At 40.2% G+C, this 18,751-nt stretch overlaps 1 protein-coding gene across 2 annotated transcripts; it reads right to left on the minus strand.

The window, feature by feature from the left end:
* Positions 1-1,806: 1,806 nt before the first annotated feature.
* Positions 1,807-18,574, minus strand: FAM177B (family with sequence similarity 177 member B). 2 transcript variants are annotated; one of them, XM_043485712.1, is made up of 5 exons: positions 18,549-18,574; positions 6,068-6,248; positions 5,715-5,781; positions 2,371-2,468; positions 1,807-2,022 (listed from the first exon to the last, which is right to left on the minus strand). In XM_043485712.1, the coding sequence occupies exons 2-5, from the start codon at positions 6,236-6,238 to the stop codon at positions 1,840-1,842; spliced, it is 519 nt and encodes a 172-aa protein (XP_043341647.1). In that variant the 5' UTR covers positions 6,239-6,248; positions 18,549-18,574; the 3' UTR covers positions 1,807-1,839. The 2 variants fall into 2 exon arrangements, with proteins under 2 accessions (XP_043341647.1, XP_043341646.1); XM_043485711.1 differs by lacking the exon at positions 18,549-18,574 and adding an exon at positions 15,454-15,552.
* Positions 18,575-18,751: the final 177 nt, after the last annotated feature.

The raw sequence follows: 18,751 nt of genomic DNA on the forward strand, positions 1-18,751 counted from the left end.
CGGCATGGAGAGGCTGGGACATGGGCTCTTGGGAGACAAGCCGTATGCCTAATAGCAAACCCTAACCTACCCAGTGGGGAACAGAGCTCAGGCTTTCCTGACAGCCTTAGGGGTGGGGAGCCGGCAGGCTGGCTAGGGTATCCTCCAACTGAGTCACCACGGAGCCCTAGTTGCTGGAGAAGCCTAGAGCTAATCAGGCAGCAAGTTCAAATGTGGACTGTCACGCACTCAGAGTGATGGGAGTAGGGGGTTGTTATGGTCTCTTGATGTGGCATCATATCATTCAGAAATCTAGCCCAATCTTCTTTACAACATGAAGTTTTCTAATAGGACAAGCGTCCAGGTGCAAGTACTTATCAAGCATCCGGTTGCGTCATATTTGCTACTCTCTTTGCCCAAGCAAGTAACATAGCCAAGGCCATAGTCAATGTAGGTGAGGCTATATGAGGACATGAATTCCAGAAGGCATTGTTCTTTGGGGATCTTCAATGTAACAGTCTATGGGCTCAGTCACTTTAGTCATGTCTGACTCTTTGCAACCCCATGGACTGTAGTCTGCCAGACTCCTCTTTCCATGGAACTTTCCAGGCAAAAATACTGGAGTAGGTTACCATTTCCTCCTCCAAGGGGATCTTTCTGACCCAGGGATTGAACCCACATTTCCTGCGTCTCTTGCTTTGGTAGGCAGATTCTTTACCACTGAACCACCTGGGAAGCCTATAACAGTCATTAATTAAGCATTAACAACTAATATTCACAGTTTTTAGAAGAGTTTTCACATTTACTATTTCAGTTTGTTTAACAATAACCCTTGAGAAACAAATAAAACCCCTGTTTTACAAGCAGAGGCTCAGAAATTAAGACATCTAAAATTATATAACTAGTAAGAAGCGGAACTGAAGCTTGAACTCAGGTCTTATTACTGCAAAACCTGTAGTTTTGTATATCATAGTTACCTTTGGCCAGCACACCCTGTGTTATGCAGTTATGATTTCCATGTCTGATCTTTACAGTTTTTGAAAATTTGTTGACAAGTTAATGAGAGTCATTCACTTTTTCCAAATACTTTCTGTAGAATTTAGATTGCCATTTATTTTTGATGTGTTTGGAGAAAAATGCACCCAACTATCAAAGACTGCTATGTTGTAACAGAGTTATTAGCAATGTTTGCTAATTGGGGAAAGCAAGCCTCAAGTAAACCAGTACAGCTGTAGGGAAGGACGTCCCTTGTATCAAACCCCAAAAGAAAGTTTTATTTAGACTTTATGATGCCCAAAGTTTCTTTTTAGGAACAGAGGGTTCTTTTCTATACCCTAGCCACCTGACAAAGAGTTTTAGCCTGAAACTCCCATGCCCAAGTTCCCTAAGGCATTTATGTGCTGTGCTGTCCTTAGTCACTTCAGTCATGTCCAACTCTTTGCAACCCTACGGACTGTAGCCCACCAGTCTCCTCTGTCCATGGGATTCTCCAGGCAAGGATACTGGAGTGGGTTGCCATGCCCTCCTCCATCAGGCACTTCCACTACTATGCAAATATCAATACTAAGCCCACAACTGATGGACAGGACTTGCATCACTGGGGTGGAGTTGTGTTTCAGGGCTTATAAATAAAAATGTATATTGAGAAAGAAACCACAATTGTTCTCATGATGGCTTGCAATTCCTGGCTAACGGAGAATAAATCACAAAGAGATTAAGATCAGATCTGGCTCAGAAGCACCACCTGTGGTGCTGTTGCCATGGTAATCAATGACCAGGGAACAGAAATCCGGGGGAACCATAGCCCACCCCCCCACCTCCCACCACCCCCACCTCCACCCCCATCACCCCCACTGCCCATCAGGAGCTGGAATCTGCCATCAGGCCCTCCTTGGATGAGGCACTCCACTGAGAAATGCCCTCCGCAACATCTCGTAGTCTTGTTCCATACTCATGGCCCCTGGCCTCCAGGTGACATTTCTCATTAGGAACATTGGCTGGTTGGGCCTTTGATCCATTCTCTTCACTTCCCTTGTCACTTTGCTAATATAAAGAGAAATAAGGAAATGTTTACCTATAAACCCAATACCTCTGACCTCTATATCTTGTAGAGACACCCTTCTAAGAAGCTTCTCCTTTAAGCAAACTCAGGTTTCACACCACTTTCTACAACCTATCTCGTGATGTTCTAACTTCACACCAGAGGCAAATATTAATAAACTTCATGGGGTGAGGCACCTTAGAAAAATAAGTCAGTCTGACCATGGGAGCTCAGTGAAACTGCAGTACGTGAAATACCAAGTGGGAAATGCTCCTCTCTATGGGCCCAGATCAGAAACACCCAATATTCCATCTCAGGGCTCTTGCTGTCCCCATCAGGATGTCACATACCTTACTTCTTGTTCTGCAGTACTCATTTAACATATACTGGTACTTGGGCTGATGAAGACCAAAGAAGACAGCAAATCGTTCACCAAGGAATTCACAGGCTAGAAGAAAGAAGAAGCACTTTGGTAATCTGAGTTAAGAATGAAAACTTAAAGTCTGTGGAGATGCCAAGAGTTTCAACTTGCCCACAGATTGTCTACTATTACACTTACCTTCAAGGCTGACAAGATATTTTAATTGCTGTAGACTCTCACAAATTTTAGGACTCAAAGAGAATTTGTTAAATCTTGTATCTTCACATAGGATGGCATCTAAACTATCTTTTTCAGGTGAATATATCAAGAGATCTTCAAAATACCTAATAACAAGTACAGGTCCCAAGCAATCAGAATAGATGTTGTCCATCTGCATGTATGTCATCTGATCATCAGCTGTGAGTACATTGCAAATTATACCAAAAGTTAAATCCAGTATTACCAAGACCCATGTCAGAAATTCCTCCATGCATCAAAAAAACAAAACAAAACAAAACAAAAAACTCCCTAAGCAGCAATTTAAGGCTTTCTTTATCTGCCTTCACTTCAGTAACAAGGTGGCTTGCAGCCTCAGGGATTGTTAGGGTCGGGAGTAAAGGGTTAGCATGAATAATGAGTGGTTTCCAGAAGGTCTCTCCTAGAGACGTTTTCCCTTAAAAGTACAGAACTAAGACTTCCCTGTCGGTCCAGTGGTTAAGACTTCTCTTTCCGATTCAAGGGGTGCAGGTTTGATTCCCAGTGGGGGAGCTAAGATCCCACAGGTCTTGTGGCCAAAACCCCAAAACATAGAACAGAAGCAATAATGTAACAAATTCAATGAAGACTTTAGAAATGAGCAACATCAAAACATGTAGGACTTCTGATGCGCCTCTGCCCATTAGAGGACTTTGTGATTCCCATGATTCATTCCACTTCTAAAGATACTGCTCTTACATCATCAAATGACACTCTGTTGTTTTTTTTTTTAAACGTGCTTTATCCTTTCAGAAATACTCTAGCTCTTTAATCTTTTTGTTTGCCACAGTGCCCAGTACATGTGCGTAAGAGAAGTTTCTAAAATGTTAGCATCTCAGGACGTTTTCCTGTTTATGACCTACTAGAATTTTAAATTGGAGAAATTAATTACCAGTGTCATCTGGGTTCTAGTTCTCACCAAAGTCTCTGTGTAGAGATCAGGATACTGACTGTTGGCATATTTATGCCTCCACTATATTCTGGAACCCCCAGGCAGAAGCTCTTTAAGATTACAATTCTATTTGGAGCCCAGAGATGGATAGATTCCCCGTGTGTCCTATCCCTGTCATGTGAAATCTAAGCCCACGTGGAAATCACTGTAGTCCCCATTCTCCTTCACACTCTCATATTGCTGTGCTGAGTTTTGCTTTTTTTAACCCGATCTAATCTTTTAAGTTTCCATCCCTCAAGAACATTTTACATCTTCAAACAGTCTTGCCCTAACTAAAACATAGAAGTCTCTAGAAGAAGCATTTCTTCTGCCAATGTGTTTTGGCCAAGGTAAGGTCAGTATTGGGGGTTTCCCAGGTGGCACTAGTGGTAAAGAACCCTCCTGTCAATGTAAGAGATGTAAGAGAAGTAGGTTCAGTCCCTGGGTTCAATAATCCACTCCAGTATTCTTGCCTGGAGAATCCCATGAACAAAGGAGCCTAGTGGGCTATGGGCCGTAGGGTTGCAAAGAGTCAGACACTGACTAAAGCAACTTAGCAGGCGCACACAAGGTCAGTATTCACCTGGATCTCTAAAGTAATTTCCAAATTACTAACTCTCTACCTTGACCTAAAAGCACTTAGGGCTCATACCATCTGACTAAATCACCCTTAATGTAATTTAAAGACCTCCCCCCCACCCCCAGTCACTTTCATGGTCCCCAAGCTGGTATTGGCCAGACATACTTTCAGAACTTTCTTAAGGTGTCTCCTCCAGAGGTCACCATTCCTGAGTACTCTAGTCTATAGTCCCTACACTCCTCCTACCCTGGAAATTGTAACAACAAAGTATCATTATAAGCATGTTTACTGGCCAGTACTATTCATCAAATATTAAGGTCCTTGAAAGCAAAGACTGCCATTTGTCTTTGAGTCCTAGGGTCCTGCGCAGTGCTGAGCGTATGAGTATTCAGTAAATGTTTATTTAATGAATGAATGGAAATCAATTCCTAAGAGCTATGCTTTCTATTTTCTCAGATTTTTAAAGTTGTTTTCCCCCATCATATACAGGTTTGCTTAGTTGCTCAGTTGTGTCTAACTCTTTGTAACCCTGTGGACTGTACCCCGTCAAGCTCCTCTGTCCATGGGATATTTCAGGCGAGAACACTGGAGTGGGTTGCCATTTCCTCCTCCAGGGGATCTTCCTGACCCAGAGATCGAGCCCGGCTCACATTGCAGGCAGATTCTTTACCCACTGAGCCACCAGGGAAGCCCATCATATACGTAAGTATATATGAATTAGAAGGAAGTAGTAATTAGATGTTGCCAATTGTGTTTTTTTTTTAATTGGTGAAAGTCAAACAAAACAAGATTTACCATTCATCTCTTATAAATAAATAAATACAGGAGCCCTAGTGGCTCAGAAGGTAAAGAGTCTGCCTGCAGTGCAGGAGACCTGGGTTCAAATCCTGGGTCAGGAAAATCCCCTGGAGAAGGAAATGGCAACCCACTCCAGTATTCTTGCTTGGAGAATCCCATGGACGGAGGAGCTTGGCAGGGTACAGTCCATGGGGTCGCAAAGAGTCGGACACAACTGAGCGACTTCACTTTCATTTTCTCTTATAAATAGCCACTTAGGCCATTCATTATCTCCTTGAGAGGGGTCAATAACATTCTTGCTTATAAAAGAATGATTATGACAAGGGAACTGGGAACTGTGTCAGATAACAATAGTTAAAATCAAGAAAGAACTTGGAAGTTTATTCATGTGAAGAGTCCACTCAGTGAGGACTGACTATTGTCTTCAAATGTTTGAAACTCTGTCCTATGAAAGAGGAATCTAGATTGGTTTTGTCTGGCCTTGAAAAGAGACAACTAGAATCAAGGGGAAAAACTCTAAAAGAAGATTTAAAGGAAGATAGAGTTTACTAACAAGAGCTGGGAAAAGATGGCAAGGTCTCCCTGAAGATGTGAGGTTCTATGCCTTCGGGAATGTTCCAGTGTAGATCTGGAAGTGGATAGATCTTCAGAATGCCGTGGAGTGCATTAAACCACTTCAAGTCTCATCTAACTCTGAGGGTCTATAAGCCTATATTTATGACAGAAAAAGACAACAACAACAACAAAAAATAACCTTAGCAGTACTTACTAGAAAATGAGGTTCTTGCTATTTGCCCTGCACAAAACCATAGGTAGGGCCCCCAGGCAAGTTTAGACTGAAAAAGAACAAGAAAGGGAAACCAGGTTAGAGTAATTAATAACAGAAGTGATGACTGCAGAGTCTGCGGTGTAAAGGCTTCAAAATGCTTTGTAATAGGTTCCATTTTCTCTCTTATAGATGAGAAAACTAAGATGATCAAAATTATAAGTTGATTGTACACGGCTCCAGAAAGCAAACCAAAGAGAACAAGGAGTTAACTTAAAACTATTTTTGACAAAACTTGTTGGTTTTATCTCTCATTCACTCAACGCCCATGCTCACTAATGATAATCTAAACTTACAGGATCAAGTGTTGAATTTGTTCTCTGTTCTTTAGCTTCCTCTTCCTCCTCCTCTGTGCTATATTCTTCCATGATGTCTCCATCAGCAAAATGGATAATTCTTCTGGGAGTTGTCCTTTTGGAAGGTCCACTCTTCTCTAGTTCTAACTGCTGGAAATTGTCTTTCTCCATAAGGAAACAACTAGTAAGTGAAAATCAGGACACTTTAGAATAAGTTGTCCAGTAGAGTGTTATATAGCAGAGACATGTCTAGTCATTTTCTTTTCCATTTTTGGCCATTTTGTGCAGTGGGTGGTATCTTAGTTCCCCAACCAGGGATCAAACCCTCACCCTCTGCAGTGCAAGGGCAGAGTCTTAACCACCAGGGAAGCCTTTGCTGATTATTTAGTTATTTTTGATGGATTGTGAAGACAAAGAGTTCACAGGTAATCACAACCATGATCTCATCAATTTTTCAAATCCAATGGAGGATTGTTTAGCTATGTACCAAAATGGAAAAGATTTAATTAGCAGTGAAAATGTGAACTTCACATTTCTTCAAACAAATACGTCAGCAGGGTTCCTTTACCCCTTATTAATTGCAAAATCCACAGCTGCTAGTAGGAAGTGTCCATCACCCTGTGGAAATTCCTGTTATTTCAATAAATATTAAGGAGCAATACAAGTAGTGGTTAAGAGTACAATCTTTACACACAACAGCTGAAAATATTTGCCACCTATATATCTAATAAGGGACTTATTTTGAGAACATATTTTTAAAAAACCACTGCAATTTATAAAATATAAACAACTCAATTTAAATAGGGGCAAAGAATCTGAATAGACACTTTACTGAAGATTTATAGATGGCAAATAAATTTAGGAGAAGTGCTCAATGTCATTAGTCATTAGAGAAATACAAGTGGAAACCATATGTCATATCATAACATAGTCACTGGAAGGAAAAAATTAAAGACTAACAATAACAAGAGATGAGGAATAAATGAAGCAACTAGAACCTTCATACATTGCTTGCTAGTGGGACTGCAAATGGTATGGCCACTTTGGGAAACGGTTTGTGTCAGGTGTGTCTAACTCTGAGACCCCATGGATTGTAGCCCGCCAGGCTCCTCTGTCCATGGGATTCTCCAGGGAAGAATACTGGAGTGGGTTTGCCATTTTCCTCCGCCATGGGATCTTTCCAACCCAGGGACTGAACCCGATCTCCTGTGTCTCCTGCATTGAAAGTGGCTTCTTTACCTGCTGAGCCATCAAGGAAGCCCAGAAAACTATCTAGCAGTTTCTAAAAAACATATACTTACCACATAATCTTGTAATTCCATGTCTAGATATTTACCCAAGAGAAACAAAAACATATGTCAGTCTAAAGATGTATATGTGAACATTCTTAGCAACTTTATTTATAAGAGCCCCAAACTGAAAACAATCCAAATGTCCATCAACTGGTAAAAAGATGAACAAAATGTGGTATATCTGTGCAATGCAATACTGCTCAGTGATTAAATGTTATTGGACAACAAATATTTGTAATACTCTGAAGCAATCTCAAGAGCGTTATGCAAAGTAAAAGATGCCAGATACTGTATGATTCTGTTTATTTGAAATTTTATTAGTAGAACACAGATCAGTGTTTGCTAGGACTGAGAGGATAGAGGAGAAGATTGACTACAAAGGGGCCAAGGGAACTTATGTGGGTGAGGGGACTGTTCTCATAGATAGCATGATTGTAGTGGTGGTTACTTGACTGCATATATTTGTTAAAATGAATAAAAATCTAGACTTAATATGAATTTTATTATATTTAGGTTAAATCTTAACACAACTAGCAAGCTTGGAGCCAGAGTTCCTAGGTTCAAAATGTTACTACTTAATATTCTGATGTCTCAGTTTCTTCATCTATAAAGAATAATATAGCTTGAAAATGTGTGTAAACTTATTACTGACCTTGTAAAATTAAGGAGTAAATGAGGAAAGACACATACAGGAGTTGGTACAGCTCTTAGCAAATAGAAAGCATTTAATAAAGTCTAGCTGTTGTGAAGTACTTATCACTTAATGGTGTGTATATATCAGGCACTGCTCTAATATTTTTCTTATCTTTTTTTGAGAGCAAAACACCTAACACTATTTTCTTAATCTTTCATATATTTTAAGATTATATCAGCAAACCTGGGAGGCTGAGCTGATGTGGAAGAATTTTCCTTCCTGTTTGAAACATACAGAAATGCTGGATAAAATTAAACAAACAAAACATTAAATCAGGCTGCCCTTAAGGAAGTAATAAAGAGAGAGAGTCAGAGAGAGAGAAAGGGAAGGATTAAGGGAGGTAGGAAGGAAGGAGGAGGAAAGGAGGAGAAAAGGAAGAAAAAAAGAAATCCAGGTTAGGTGTCAGGAAAAGAGAGGAAACTCAAAATCATATGATGAGCTGAAGCTGAGATGGTTCCTGGGATTTCAGAATTAGATATAGGCCTTGAGGCTAGGGCTTTAATACTGGTGTAGAGAGGACAGAGTCTTAAATCACAAATCCCATGAGTGTAAGGGGATGAAATGAAGCAACCTGCATAAAACTAAGATAATAAAGTACCATCTTATTATAAAATATGGAGGAGAAAAACTATCTGCTGGTCTATAAAAGTGGCAAAATAATTTATCATCTCCCAAGGCAACATGGGTAGAAATAGTCACCTGAAAAACACTATGGGCCATGTGAGCCCCAGGCCAGGACCACATACTGGCTTGTGGCCCAAGTTCATAGTCTCATCTGGACCTGAAATGAAGTTGAGTGACCTGAAGTCATCGCAGTTCACAGAACTCTCAGATGCAAATGCAAATAACACTGGAAGGAGAGTTCAACCAGACTGGGAACACTGGACCTCCACTGCAAAAAATGCCCTAAGGAGGCACTCACTGCAAATACTTACAAACCATATGACCAAACCAACCATCAGGAGGAGGGTTCAGGAAATGAAATGGAAAAAAATTGGAAGAGCCCTCATCCAAGAATGAGGAACGATAAACACGAAACTTTAAAAATGAAGGACAGTTTTAAAATCTTTTAAAAAGCTTTAAAAATGATGGAGATTCAGTGATCAAGACTTCACCTTCCAATGCGAGGGGTATGAGTTTGATTTCTGGTTGGGGCTCTAAGATTGCCCATGCCTCGGGGCCAAAAAACCAAAACATAAGAAAATTCAATGAGGACTTTAAAAAAAAATGGTCCACATTAAAAAATCTTTAGAAATGAGTGTGTTTAATATATTCCAAAAGGTAAAGGAAGCAAAACATTCTAAAATCCAGAAGGAGCAGTTTGATTTGAAAAAAGAACCAAACAGAAATTCCAGAAATGAAATATACAGGACCATAGGATAGGTTGGATGTAGATTGAACATAGTAAAGAAATTGGAGGAAATCTCTCAGAAAACAGCTTAAAGATATATATATATACATATATGTATACACATATACATATATATTCTGTTACCATGAAATATGGACTTCTCTGGTGGCTCAGACGGTAAACGCGTCTGCCTACAATGAGGGAGACCCGGGTTTGATCCCTGGGTCGGGAAGATCACCTGGAGAAGGAAATGGCAACCTACTCCAGTACTCCTGCCCGGAAAATCCCATGGACAGAGGAGCCTGGTAGGCTACAGTCCATGGTGTCGCAAACAGTCAGACATGACTGAGCAACTTTACTGCCATGAAATATATATTAAAATATGTATATATTCTGTTAAGATGAAAGCAAAGTTTTGAGCTAAAGCATAGATGAGAAAGTTCAGTATACATTTAATGGAAGTTCCAAAAAAGTGAATAGAAATAATGGGGGAGGTGATGTTTGAAGAAGTAATGGCTATGAATTTTCCATATTTGAAGAAAGACACAAATTTTCAAATATTAGTAACATGAGAATACTAAAATGGATAAAAGAAAATCAAACCTGATCATAGAAATTATGGAAAATCTTGGAATTCTCTCATGGTCCAGTGGTTAAGAACCTGGCTGCCAATGCAGGAGACAAGGATTTGCTCCCTGCTCTGGGAAGCCTCCACACGCCATGCGGTAGCTAAGCCTTTGAGTTACAACTACTGAGCCCACCCTCTAGAGCCTGTGCTCTGCAACTAAAAAGAAGTCACCTGAAACGAGAAGCCCGAGCACTGCAACTAGAGAAATTTCTCATGCAGCAATGAGACGCTGTGTAGCCAAAAATTATAAATAAAAATTTAAAAATAAATAAATAATAGAAATTATGGAAAATCGTAAATTTTATAATAGATGGGCAGATTAGTCTATAAGCTAACTTAAAATCAGCATCAGTTGAGCTCAGAAACAATTGATTATTGTTGTAAAGAACTCAATATCCATAAATATCAAGGTCTGACTGTATAGCACAAGGAAATATATTCAATATTTTGTAATAATCTGTAAGGGAGAAGAATCTGAAAAGTTAAGTAAAAAGATGATGCTGTGAAAGTGCTGCACTCAATATGTCAGCAAATATGGAAAACTCAGCAGTGGCCACAGGACTGGAAAAGGTCAGTTTTCATTTCAATCCCAAAGAAAGGCAATGCCAAAGAATGCTCAAACTACCGCACAATTGTACTTATCTCACATGCTAGTAAAGTAATGCTCAAAATTCTCCAAGCCAGGCTTCAGCAATATGCGAACCATGAAATTCCAGATGTTCAAGCTGGTTTTAGAAAAGGCAGAGGAACCAGAGATCAAATTGCCAATATCCGCTGGATCATCGAAAAAGCAAGAGAGTTCCAGAAAAACATCTATTTCTGCTTTATTGACTATGCCAAAGCTTTTGACTGTGTGGATTACAATAAACTGTGGAAAATTCTGAAAGAGATGGGAATACCAGACCACCTGACCTGCCTCTTGAGAAACCTGTATGCAGGTCAGGAACTAACAGTTAGAACTGGACATGGATCATCAGACTGGTTCCAAATAGGAAAAGGAGTATGTCAAGGCTGTATATTGTCACCCTGCTTATTTAACTTATATGCAGAGTACATCATGAGAAACATTGGGTTGGAAGAAGCACAAGCTGGAATCAAGATTGCCAGGAGAAATATCAATAACCTCAGATATGCAGATGACACCACCTTATGGCAGAAAGTGAAGAAGAACTAAAGAGCCTCTTGATGAAAGTGAAAGAGGAGAGTGAAAAAGCTGGCTTAAAGCTTAACATTCAGAAAACTAAGATTGTGGCATCCGATTCCATCACTTCATGGCAAATAGATGGGGAAACAGTGGAAACAGTGGCTGACTTTACTTTTTTGGGCTCCAAAATCACTGCAGATGGTGATTGCAGCCATGAAATTAAAAGATGCTTACTCCTTGGAAGGAAAGCTATGACCAACCTAGACAGCATATTAAAAAGCAGAGACATTACTTTGTCAACAAAGGTCCATCTAGTCAAGGCTATGGTTTTTCCAGTAGTCATGCATGGATGTGAGAGTTGGACTATAAAGAAAGCTGAGCACTGAAGAATTGATGCTTTTGAACTGTGGTGTTGGAGAAAACTCTTGAGAGTCCATTGGACTGCAAGGAGATCCAACCAGTCCATCCTAAAGGAGATCAGTCCTGGGTGTTCACTGGAAGGACTGATGCTGAAGCTGAAGCTCCAATACTTTGGCCACCTGGTGTGAAGAGGGGACTCATTTGGAAAGACCCTGATTTGGGGAAAGATTGAAGGCAGGAGGAGAAGGGGATGACAGAGGATGAGATGGTTGGATGGCATTGCCGACTCAATGGACATGAGTTTGAGTAAACTCTGGGAGTTGGTGATGGGCAGGGAGGCCTGGCGTGCTGCAGTCCATGGGGTTGCAGAGTCAGACACAACTGAGCGACTGAACTGAACTGAACTGAACTGAATATACACATACATATTTTCTGGTGTACATTTTGCTGTACACCAGAAACCAACAAAACATTATAACCAACTATACTTGAATAAAAAATTGAAAACATTTTTAGAAAGAATTCAATATCCAGTTAAACAATTGTTATTTTTATTAGGTTGGGGCAAAATAATTGTGGTTTTGCATTGTTGACACTTGCCTTTGATGCTGGAATACATTCTTAAATAAATGTGGCTATGTTATAGAGGAGAGTGAAAAAGTTGGGTTAAAACTCAACATTCAGAAAACTAAGATCATGCATCCAGTCCCATCATTTCATGGCAAATAGATGGGGAAACAATCAAAATAGTGACAGATTTTATTTTGTGGGGCTCCAGAACCACTGCAGTTGGTGACTGCAGCCATGAAATTAAAAGATGCTTGCTCTTTGGAAGAAAATCTATGACAAACCTAGACAGCATTTTAAAAAACAGAGACATTACTTTGCCAACAAAAGTCTGTATAGTCAAAGTTACAGTTTTTCCAGTAGTCATGTATGGATGTGAGAGTTGGACTACAAAGAAAGCTGAGCACCGAAGAATTGATGTTTTTGAACTGTGGTGTTGGAGAAAACTCTTGCGAGTCTCTTGGACTGCAAGGAGGTCCAACCAGTCCATCCTAAAGGAGATCAGCCTGAATATTTATTGGAAGGACTGATGTTGAAGCTGAAACTCCAATACTTTAGCCACCTGATGCAAAGAACTGACTCATTTGAAAAGACCCTGATGCTGGGAAAGATTGAAGGCAGGAGGAGAAGGGGATGACAGAGAATGAGATGGTTGGATGACATCACTGACTCGATGGACATGAGTCTGAGTAAGCTCCAGGAGTTGGTGATGGACAGGGAAGCCTGGCATGCTGCAGTCCATGGGGTCGCAAAGAGTCAGAACTGAACTGAATGTGCATTTCTCCCTTTGTTTTTTTTTTTTTTGCCAATGATTTATTACTTGCTGTTTATTTTATATATACTTTAGACTATGGAAATGGTTAGACAAAAAGCAAATTCGAGTGATTTCCTTTTTTGAGTTCAAAATGGGTCATACAGCAGCAGAGACAACTCACAATATCAGCAATGCATTTGGCCCAGGAACTGCTAATGAATTACAGTGCAGGGGTGGTTCAAGAAGTTTTGCAAAGGGGATGGGAGCCTTGAAGATGAGGAGTTCAGTGACCAGTCATTGGAAGTTGATAATAATCAATTGAGAGCCATCATCAAAGTTGATCCCCTTAAGTTGCTGAAGAACTCAATGTCAGCCACTTTATGGTTGTTCAGCATTTGAAGCAAATTGAAAAGGTGGAAAAGCTCAATAAGTGGGTTCCTCATGAGCTGAGCCCAAATCAAAAAAATCATCGTGTTGAAGTGTCATCTTCTCTTATTCTAGGCAACAACAATGAACCATTTCTTGATCAGATTGTGACGTGCAATGAAAAGTGGATTTTATATGACAACTGGTGACAACCAGCTCAGTGGTTGAACCAAGAAGAACCTCCAAAGCACTTCCGTAGCCAAATTTGCACCAAAAAAATGTCATGGTCACTGGCAGTCTGCTGCCAGGCTGATTCACTATAGCTTTCTGAATTTCAGTGATACCATTACATCTGAGAAGTATGCTCAGCAAATCAATGAGATGCACTGAAAACTGCAACATCTGCAGTCTGCATTGGTCAATAGGAAGGGCCCAGTTCTTCTCCAAGGCAATGCCCGATTGCACGTTGTAGAACCAACACTTCAAAAGTTGAACGAATTGAACTATAAGGTTTTGCTTCATCCGCCACATTCAACTGACCTTTTGCCAACTGACTACCACTTGTTCAAGCATCTTGGCAACTTTTTGAAGGGAAAACGCTTCCACAACCAGCAGGATGCAGAAAATGAGTGTTTGTAGAATCCTGAAGCATGGATTTTTACACGACAGGAATAAACAAACTTATTTATTGTTGGCAAAAATGTGTTGGTTGTAATGGTTCCTATTTTGATTAATAAAGATATATTTGAGCCTAGTTATAATGATTTAAAATTTGTGGTCTGAAACCACAATTACTTTTGCACCAACTTAATTAGTCTCAGGTGTACAGCAAAGTGGTTCAGTTTTATGTATGTATATTGTTTCAGACTCTTTTCCACTACAGGTTATTACAAGATATTGAATATAGTTCCCTGTGCTATACAATAGGTCTTCGTGTTTATTTTATATATAATAAAGTGTATATGTTCATTTCAAACTCCTAATTTACTCCTCCCCTCTCCCCACTTTCCCCTTTGGTAACCATATCTTTGCTTTCGATGTCTGTGAGCTTATTTCTGTTTTTTTAAATAAGTTCATTTGTATCATTATTTTTAGATTCCTCATATAAGTGATATCATATGATATTTGCCTTTCTCTGTCTGACTTACTTTACTTTATATGATAATCTAGGTCCATCCATGCCAGCTAAACAATTATTGAGAGTGAAATAATGACATTTTATGACCTATAAAAACTTAACCATTCCTGCATCTTCACTGATTGAATAATTTAAGAGTATACGTCAGTTAGAAGGAAAGTGCAGAAGCAAGAGATGCGAGAAACCAATGTAAATAAGTGAGCAAACAAAGTGGCTAATCTTAATAGTGACTCTTAAAAACTCTAATTTGGTTTGGCATTGTATAAAAACAAAGAAGTATTAAGTATTAGACAATAATAACAAAAATATGAGGGGCTGACCTCTTTAAGTATTGTTTTGAATAGGAGATTAGTATGTATGTTGACAATTTAAAAGCAACTAGAAAAATAATGGAATTAGAATATATAGCTCAAAACCGGTAGAAAAAAATTAAAGGAAATAAACATCCAACAGAAGGCAATAAAGAGGGAAGAAAGAGAACAAAGGAAAAGCATGAAAAATTAAAATACTAGAAATAATTTCCAATAAAATGTTAGAAATAATTCCAAATAAGTCAGTAGTCATAATACATATAAGTAAGCCAATTATCAGCCACCTATCAAAATGAAAAACAGATTGAATTCTTTAAATATTTTATGGGCGAGAAAATAATATTGAATACACACACACATATACATGTTTACGTATGTATGAATCAGTCACCAAATTGGTACGATGCTGAATTTATGCCTCTGTCAGAGTTACCAAAAACCTGTCAAGGGTTAAATTTGTTATCTAAACCAAGGTGACGTGAGACCCTCTCAGCGCAGGGTCCCCTGAGGAGTCTCAAGGATGCACAGGGTGTTTCCTGACTGACTGAGTGGCAGTGTATCACAGAAGAGTCTTGCTAAGGACTAGGAAGAGTTGTTACCACTTAGTTTCTGACGCCAAAGACCAGCAAAAAACCAAAATGAACAAACAAAACATTGTAACTTGGTATTTAAATATGCTGAGCCTAATACTACTGCAAAACTAAATATTGTCAGTGCTATGAGAAATAAAGTGTTCTATACGATCAGAAGAAATTTAAAACACTTTCAAAAAACAACTCACCAATGTTATTCCTCTGCTTTTTCTTTCATTGCTCTAACTGGTTATGTATGGTTTTGAAAGCCTTGACTGTGCTGACGTGGAAAGGTTCTCTTGTGTGCGTCTTACAGGGCGGAACATATTTGAGTTGTGGGAAGGTCAGATGTATTTACACATTCGACATTAAATAAACCCTGTGGCTTTCAAAGTTGTCTGCATGTTAGGATTACCTGGGAGTCCTTTTTTAAAATTTCAAGGCTGGGACACATACGAGACCCACAATCTCTAGGAGGGGGACATGGCGTCAGTTATTTTCAAGGCTTCCCTGGTGATCACAATGGGCAAGCCAGCCTGAGGACTAGCTCCCTAAGGAGAGCAGGAAGAAATGTGACTTCTAAATTGAACAGACTTGTGATTTAGTCATGTGGTGCACTGCAGAAAGAACCAACAGCAAGCAAAGACGTCTTGTTTGTTTTTTTCAAGAGATTTTTTTTTTTTTTTTTGCTTTTCGCTTTCTCAGGCCTTCTTGCCTTGCCCCAAGCGGAAAAGCTTAAACATCAAAAGTTTAAGAATAAGGAAGGCCCAGCCGTCTCATAGTCAATTTACCCCCTTTCCAAATCATCTCCTAACTCGGATCTATTTCCAAACCAAACGAAGTCGTTCATCCTTCATTTACCTGGCTCATCCTTGTTGTATTACAAACAAATGATATCATGGCATCTGGTCCCATCACTTCATTGCAAATAGAAGGCGAAAAAGTGGAAGTAGTGACAGATTTTATTTTCTTGGGCTCCAAAATCACTGTGGAGAGTGACTGCAGCCAGGAAATTAAAAGGTAATTGTTCCTTGGAAGGAAAGCTATGGCAAACCTAGACAGCATATTAAAGAGTAGAGACATCACTTTGCTGACAAAGGTCTGTATAGTCACAGCTATGGTTTTTCCAGTAGTCATGTACGGATGTGAGAGTTGGACCATAAAGAAGGCTGAGGGCCAAAGAATTGATGCTTTAGGACTGTGGTGCTGAAGAAGACTCTTGAGAGTCCCTTGGACAGTGAGATCAAATCAGTCAATGCTAAAGGAAATCAACCCTGAAAGGACAGATGGTGAAGCTGAAGCTGCAATACTTTGGCCACCTGATGTGAAGAGCCAACTCATGCTGGGAAAGATTGAGGGCAGGAGGAGAAGGGGACAACAGAGGATGAGATGGTTGGATGGCATCATCAACTTAATGAACACGAATCTGAGTGAACTCTAGGAGATAGTGAAGGACAGGGGAGCCTGGCACGCTGCAGTCCGTGGGGTTGCAGAGTTGGACGTGACAAATGATACCTGTTGGCTTTCTGAAGAAAATTGTAGTTTCTGTTTTTCAAAATACTGTTATGCATGAAATAGACATATTCATCTTTAAAATCAGAGTGTTCAAAGGCCATGGTATTGGTGAGAGAGAACGAGGGAGGGAGAGAGAGAGAGGTCTAGTTTATAGTCTGTTTAGTGAAGTTTTCTGCCACCTAATGGACACTTCAGAATATGCCATGCAAAATTCCTCTTTGTAACCACTGTGTCTGTCATGTAGAGGGGGCTCAATATTGAAGTGTGGATTATTTACCAAAATCTTGGGAGCACCACCAACTTCACACCAAGTACCTAGACTGAGATGTTTTGTAAGTGATATTGCTGTTTAGTCGCTAAGTTGTGTCCAACTCTTTGCAACCTCATGGACTGTACTTAGCCCACCAGGTTCCTCTGTCCATGGGATTTCCCAGGCGAGAATCCTGGAGTGCGTTATCATTTCCTTCTCCAGGGTATCTTCCCAACCCAGGGGTAGAATCTGTGTATCTTCATTGGCAGGCAGATTCTTTACCACTGTGCCACCTGGGAAGTGATATTTTGGAGGGTCAAATATTTCCTACAATATACTTTAATTCTTATGATAACCTCTAGTTTTTTCTTAAAAAAACAACAAAAAACAATATCTAGTTTATCAAGGATTGCTCCCAAGAGTATCATGTAATTAACACACCCTTTGGGATTCCTGATCTTTCAATATTGGAGTACCCCAGGACTCAGCCACTAGACTCATCCTGATTTTTATCTACTCCTCATTTGGCCCTATGGCTTTTTTTTTTTTTTCCCCTTTATTTATTTATTTTTTCAGTGGGTTTTGTCATACATTGACATGAATCAGCCATAGATCCACACGTATTCCCCATCCCTATGACTTTAAATACTATCTACACCCATTTATATCCAACGTTTTTATCTCCCTGAATCTCAGATGCATAGATCCCACTGTCTACTTGCCATCTCTTCTTGGAGGTCTAACAGACGCCTCCAACCTCATGTCTAAATCTGCTCATACTTTCAGTGCACCCTTCTCCTTCCTGAAACCACCCCCCTCCTCCCAGCCCCCACTCACACGCTCCCATCTACTCCTCTGGCATTCTTCCCATTTCAGCAAATGGCAACTCTATTCTTCCAGATCCTCAGACCTAAAACATTGGAGGCATTCTGATTCTTCTCCTATAATCACACCTCACCTTAAATCCATCAGGAAATTCTCTGGACTACTGCCAGGGTCCTAACACCATCAACCCCAGTCTAAGCCATCATCTCTCACCTGGATTACTGCAGTGCCTCCTAATTGGCTTCCTACTCTGTATCCTCAAAAACAGAGTGTTAAATACAAAATCACACTGTGTCACTTCTCAACTTGTAACTCTCCAGTGGGTTCCTGGCTCACCAAGAGTCAAAGCCAAAGTCCTTACAAAGGCCTCAGATGTGGATTTGGCCCCAGTACTTTTCTGGTCCCATTTTGCTCTACTTTCTCTCCACTTCATTCTGCTTCATTCCGGCTGTTGCCCTCTTACTGCCATTCCCTGACCACCAGGCTGTCCCCCACGGGGACCTTGTGCAAGCTGTTCTCTGGACCAGTCCCTCTTCTCAGAGGCTTTGTTCCCTCCCTTCCTTCAGATCTTTGACTCAAAGGTCAGCTGACAGAGTTCCTATCTGAATTCCAGAGCACCCGCCCACTTCCTTCACCACCCCCACTCCACAGCTTACCTCATTCTGTTTTGTCTCATCACTTATCAACATTTAACACAATCTGTATTTCACTTACCTCCTTTCTGTCTCCCTCTCCCCGTCCTTCTCCGCCCAGCCTTCCAGCCAGGGTGGAAGGGGTCTTACCTGTGTGCGCCCCGCTTTATCTCCTGCCCCCTACAGTACCTGACAGGTGGAGCTCAGTATTTGCTTAATACGTGAGTCATACAGTCAGTTCACTTTAATGGGTGGGGGAAGGTTCCACATGAGATTGGAAAAATA

Source organism: Cervus canadensis, chromosome 13 (genome assembly GCF_019320065.1).
Source record: "Cervus canadensis isolate Bull #8, Minnesota chromosome 13, ASM1932006v1, whole genome shotgun sequence".
Lineage (NCBI taxonomy): Eukaryota > Metazoa > Chordata > Mammalia > Artiodactyla > Cervidae > Cervus > Cervus canadensis.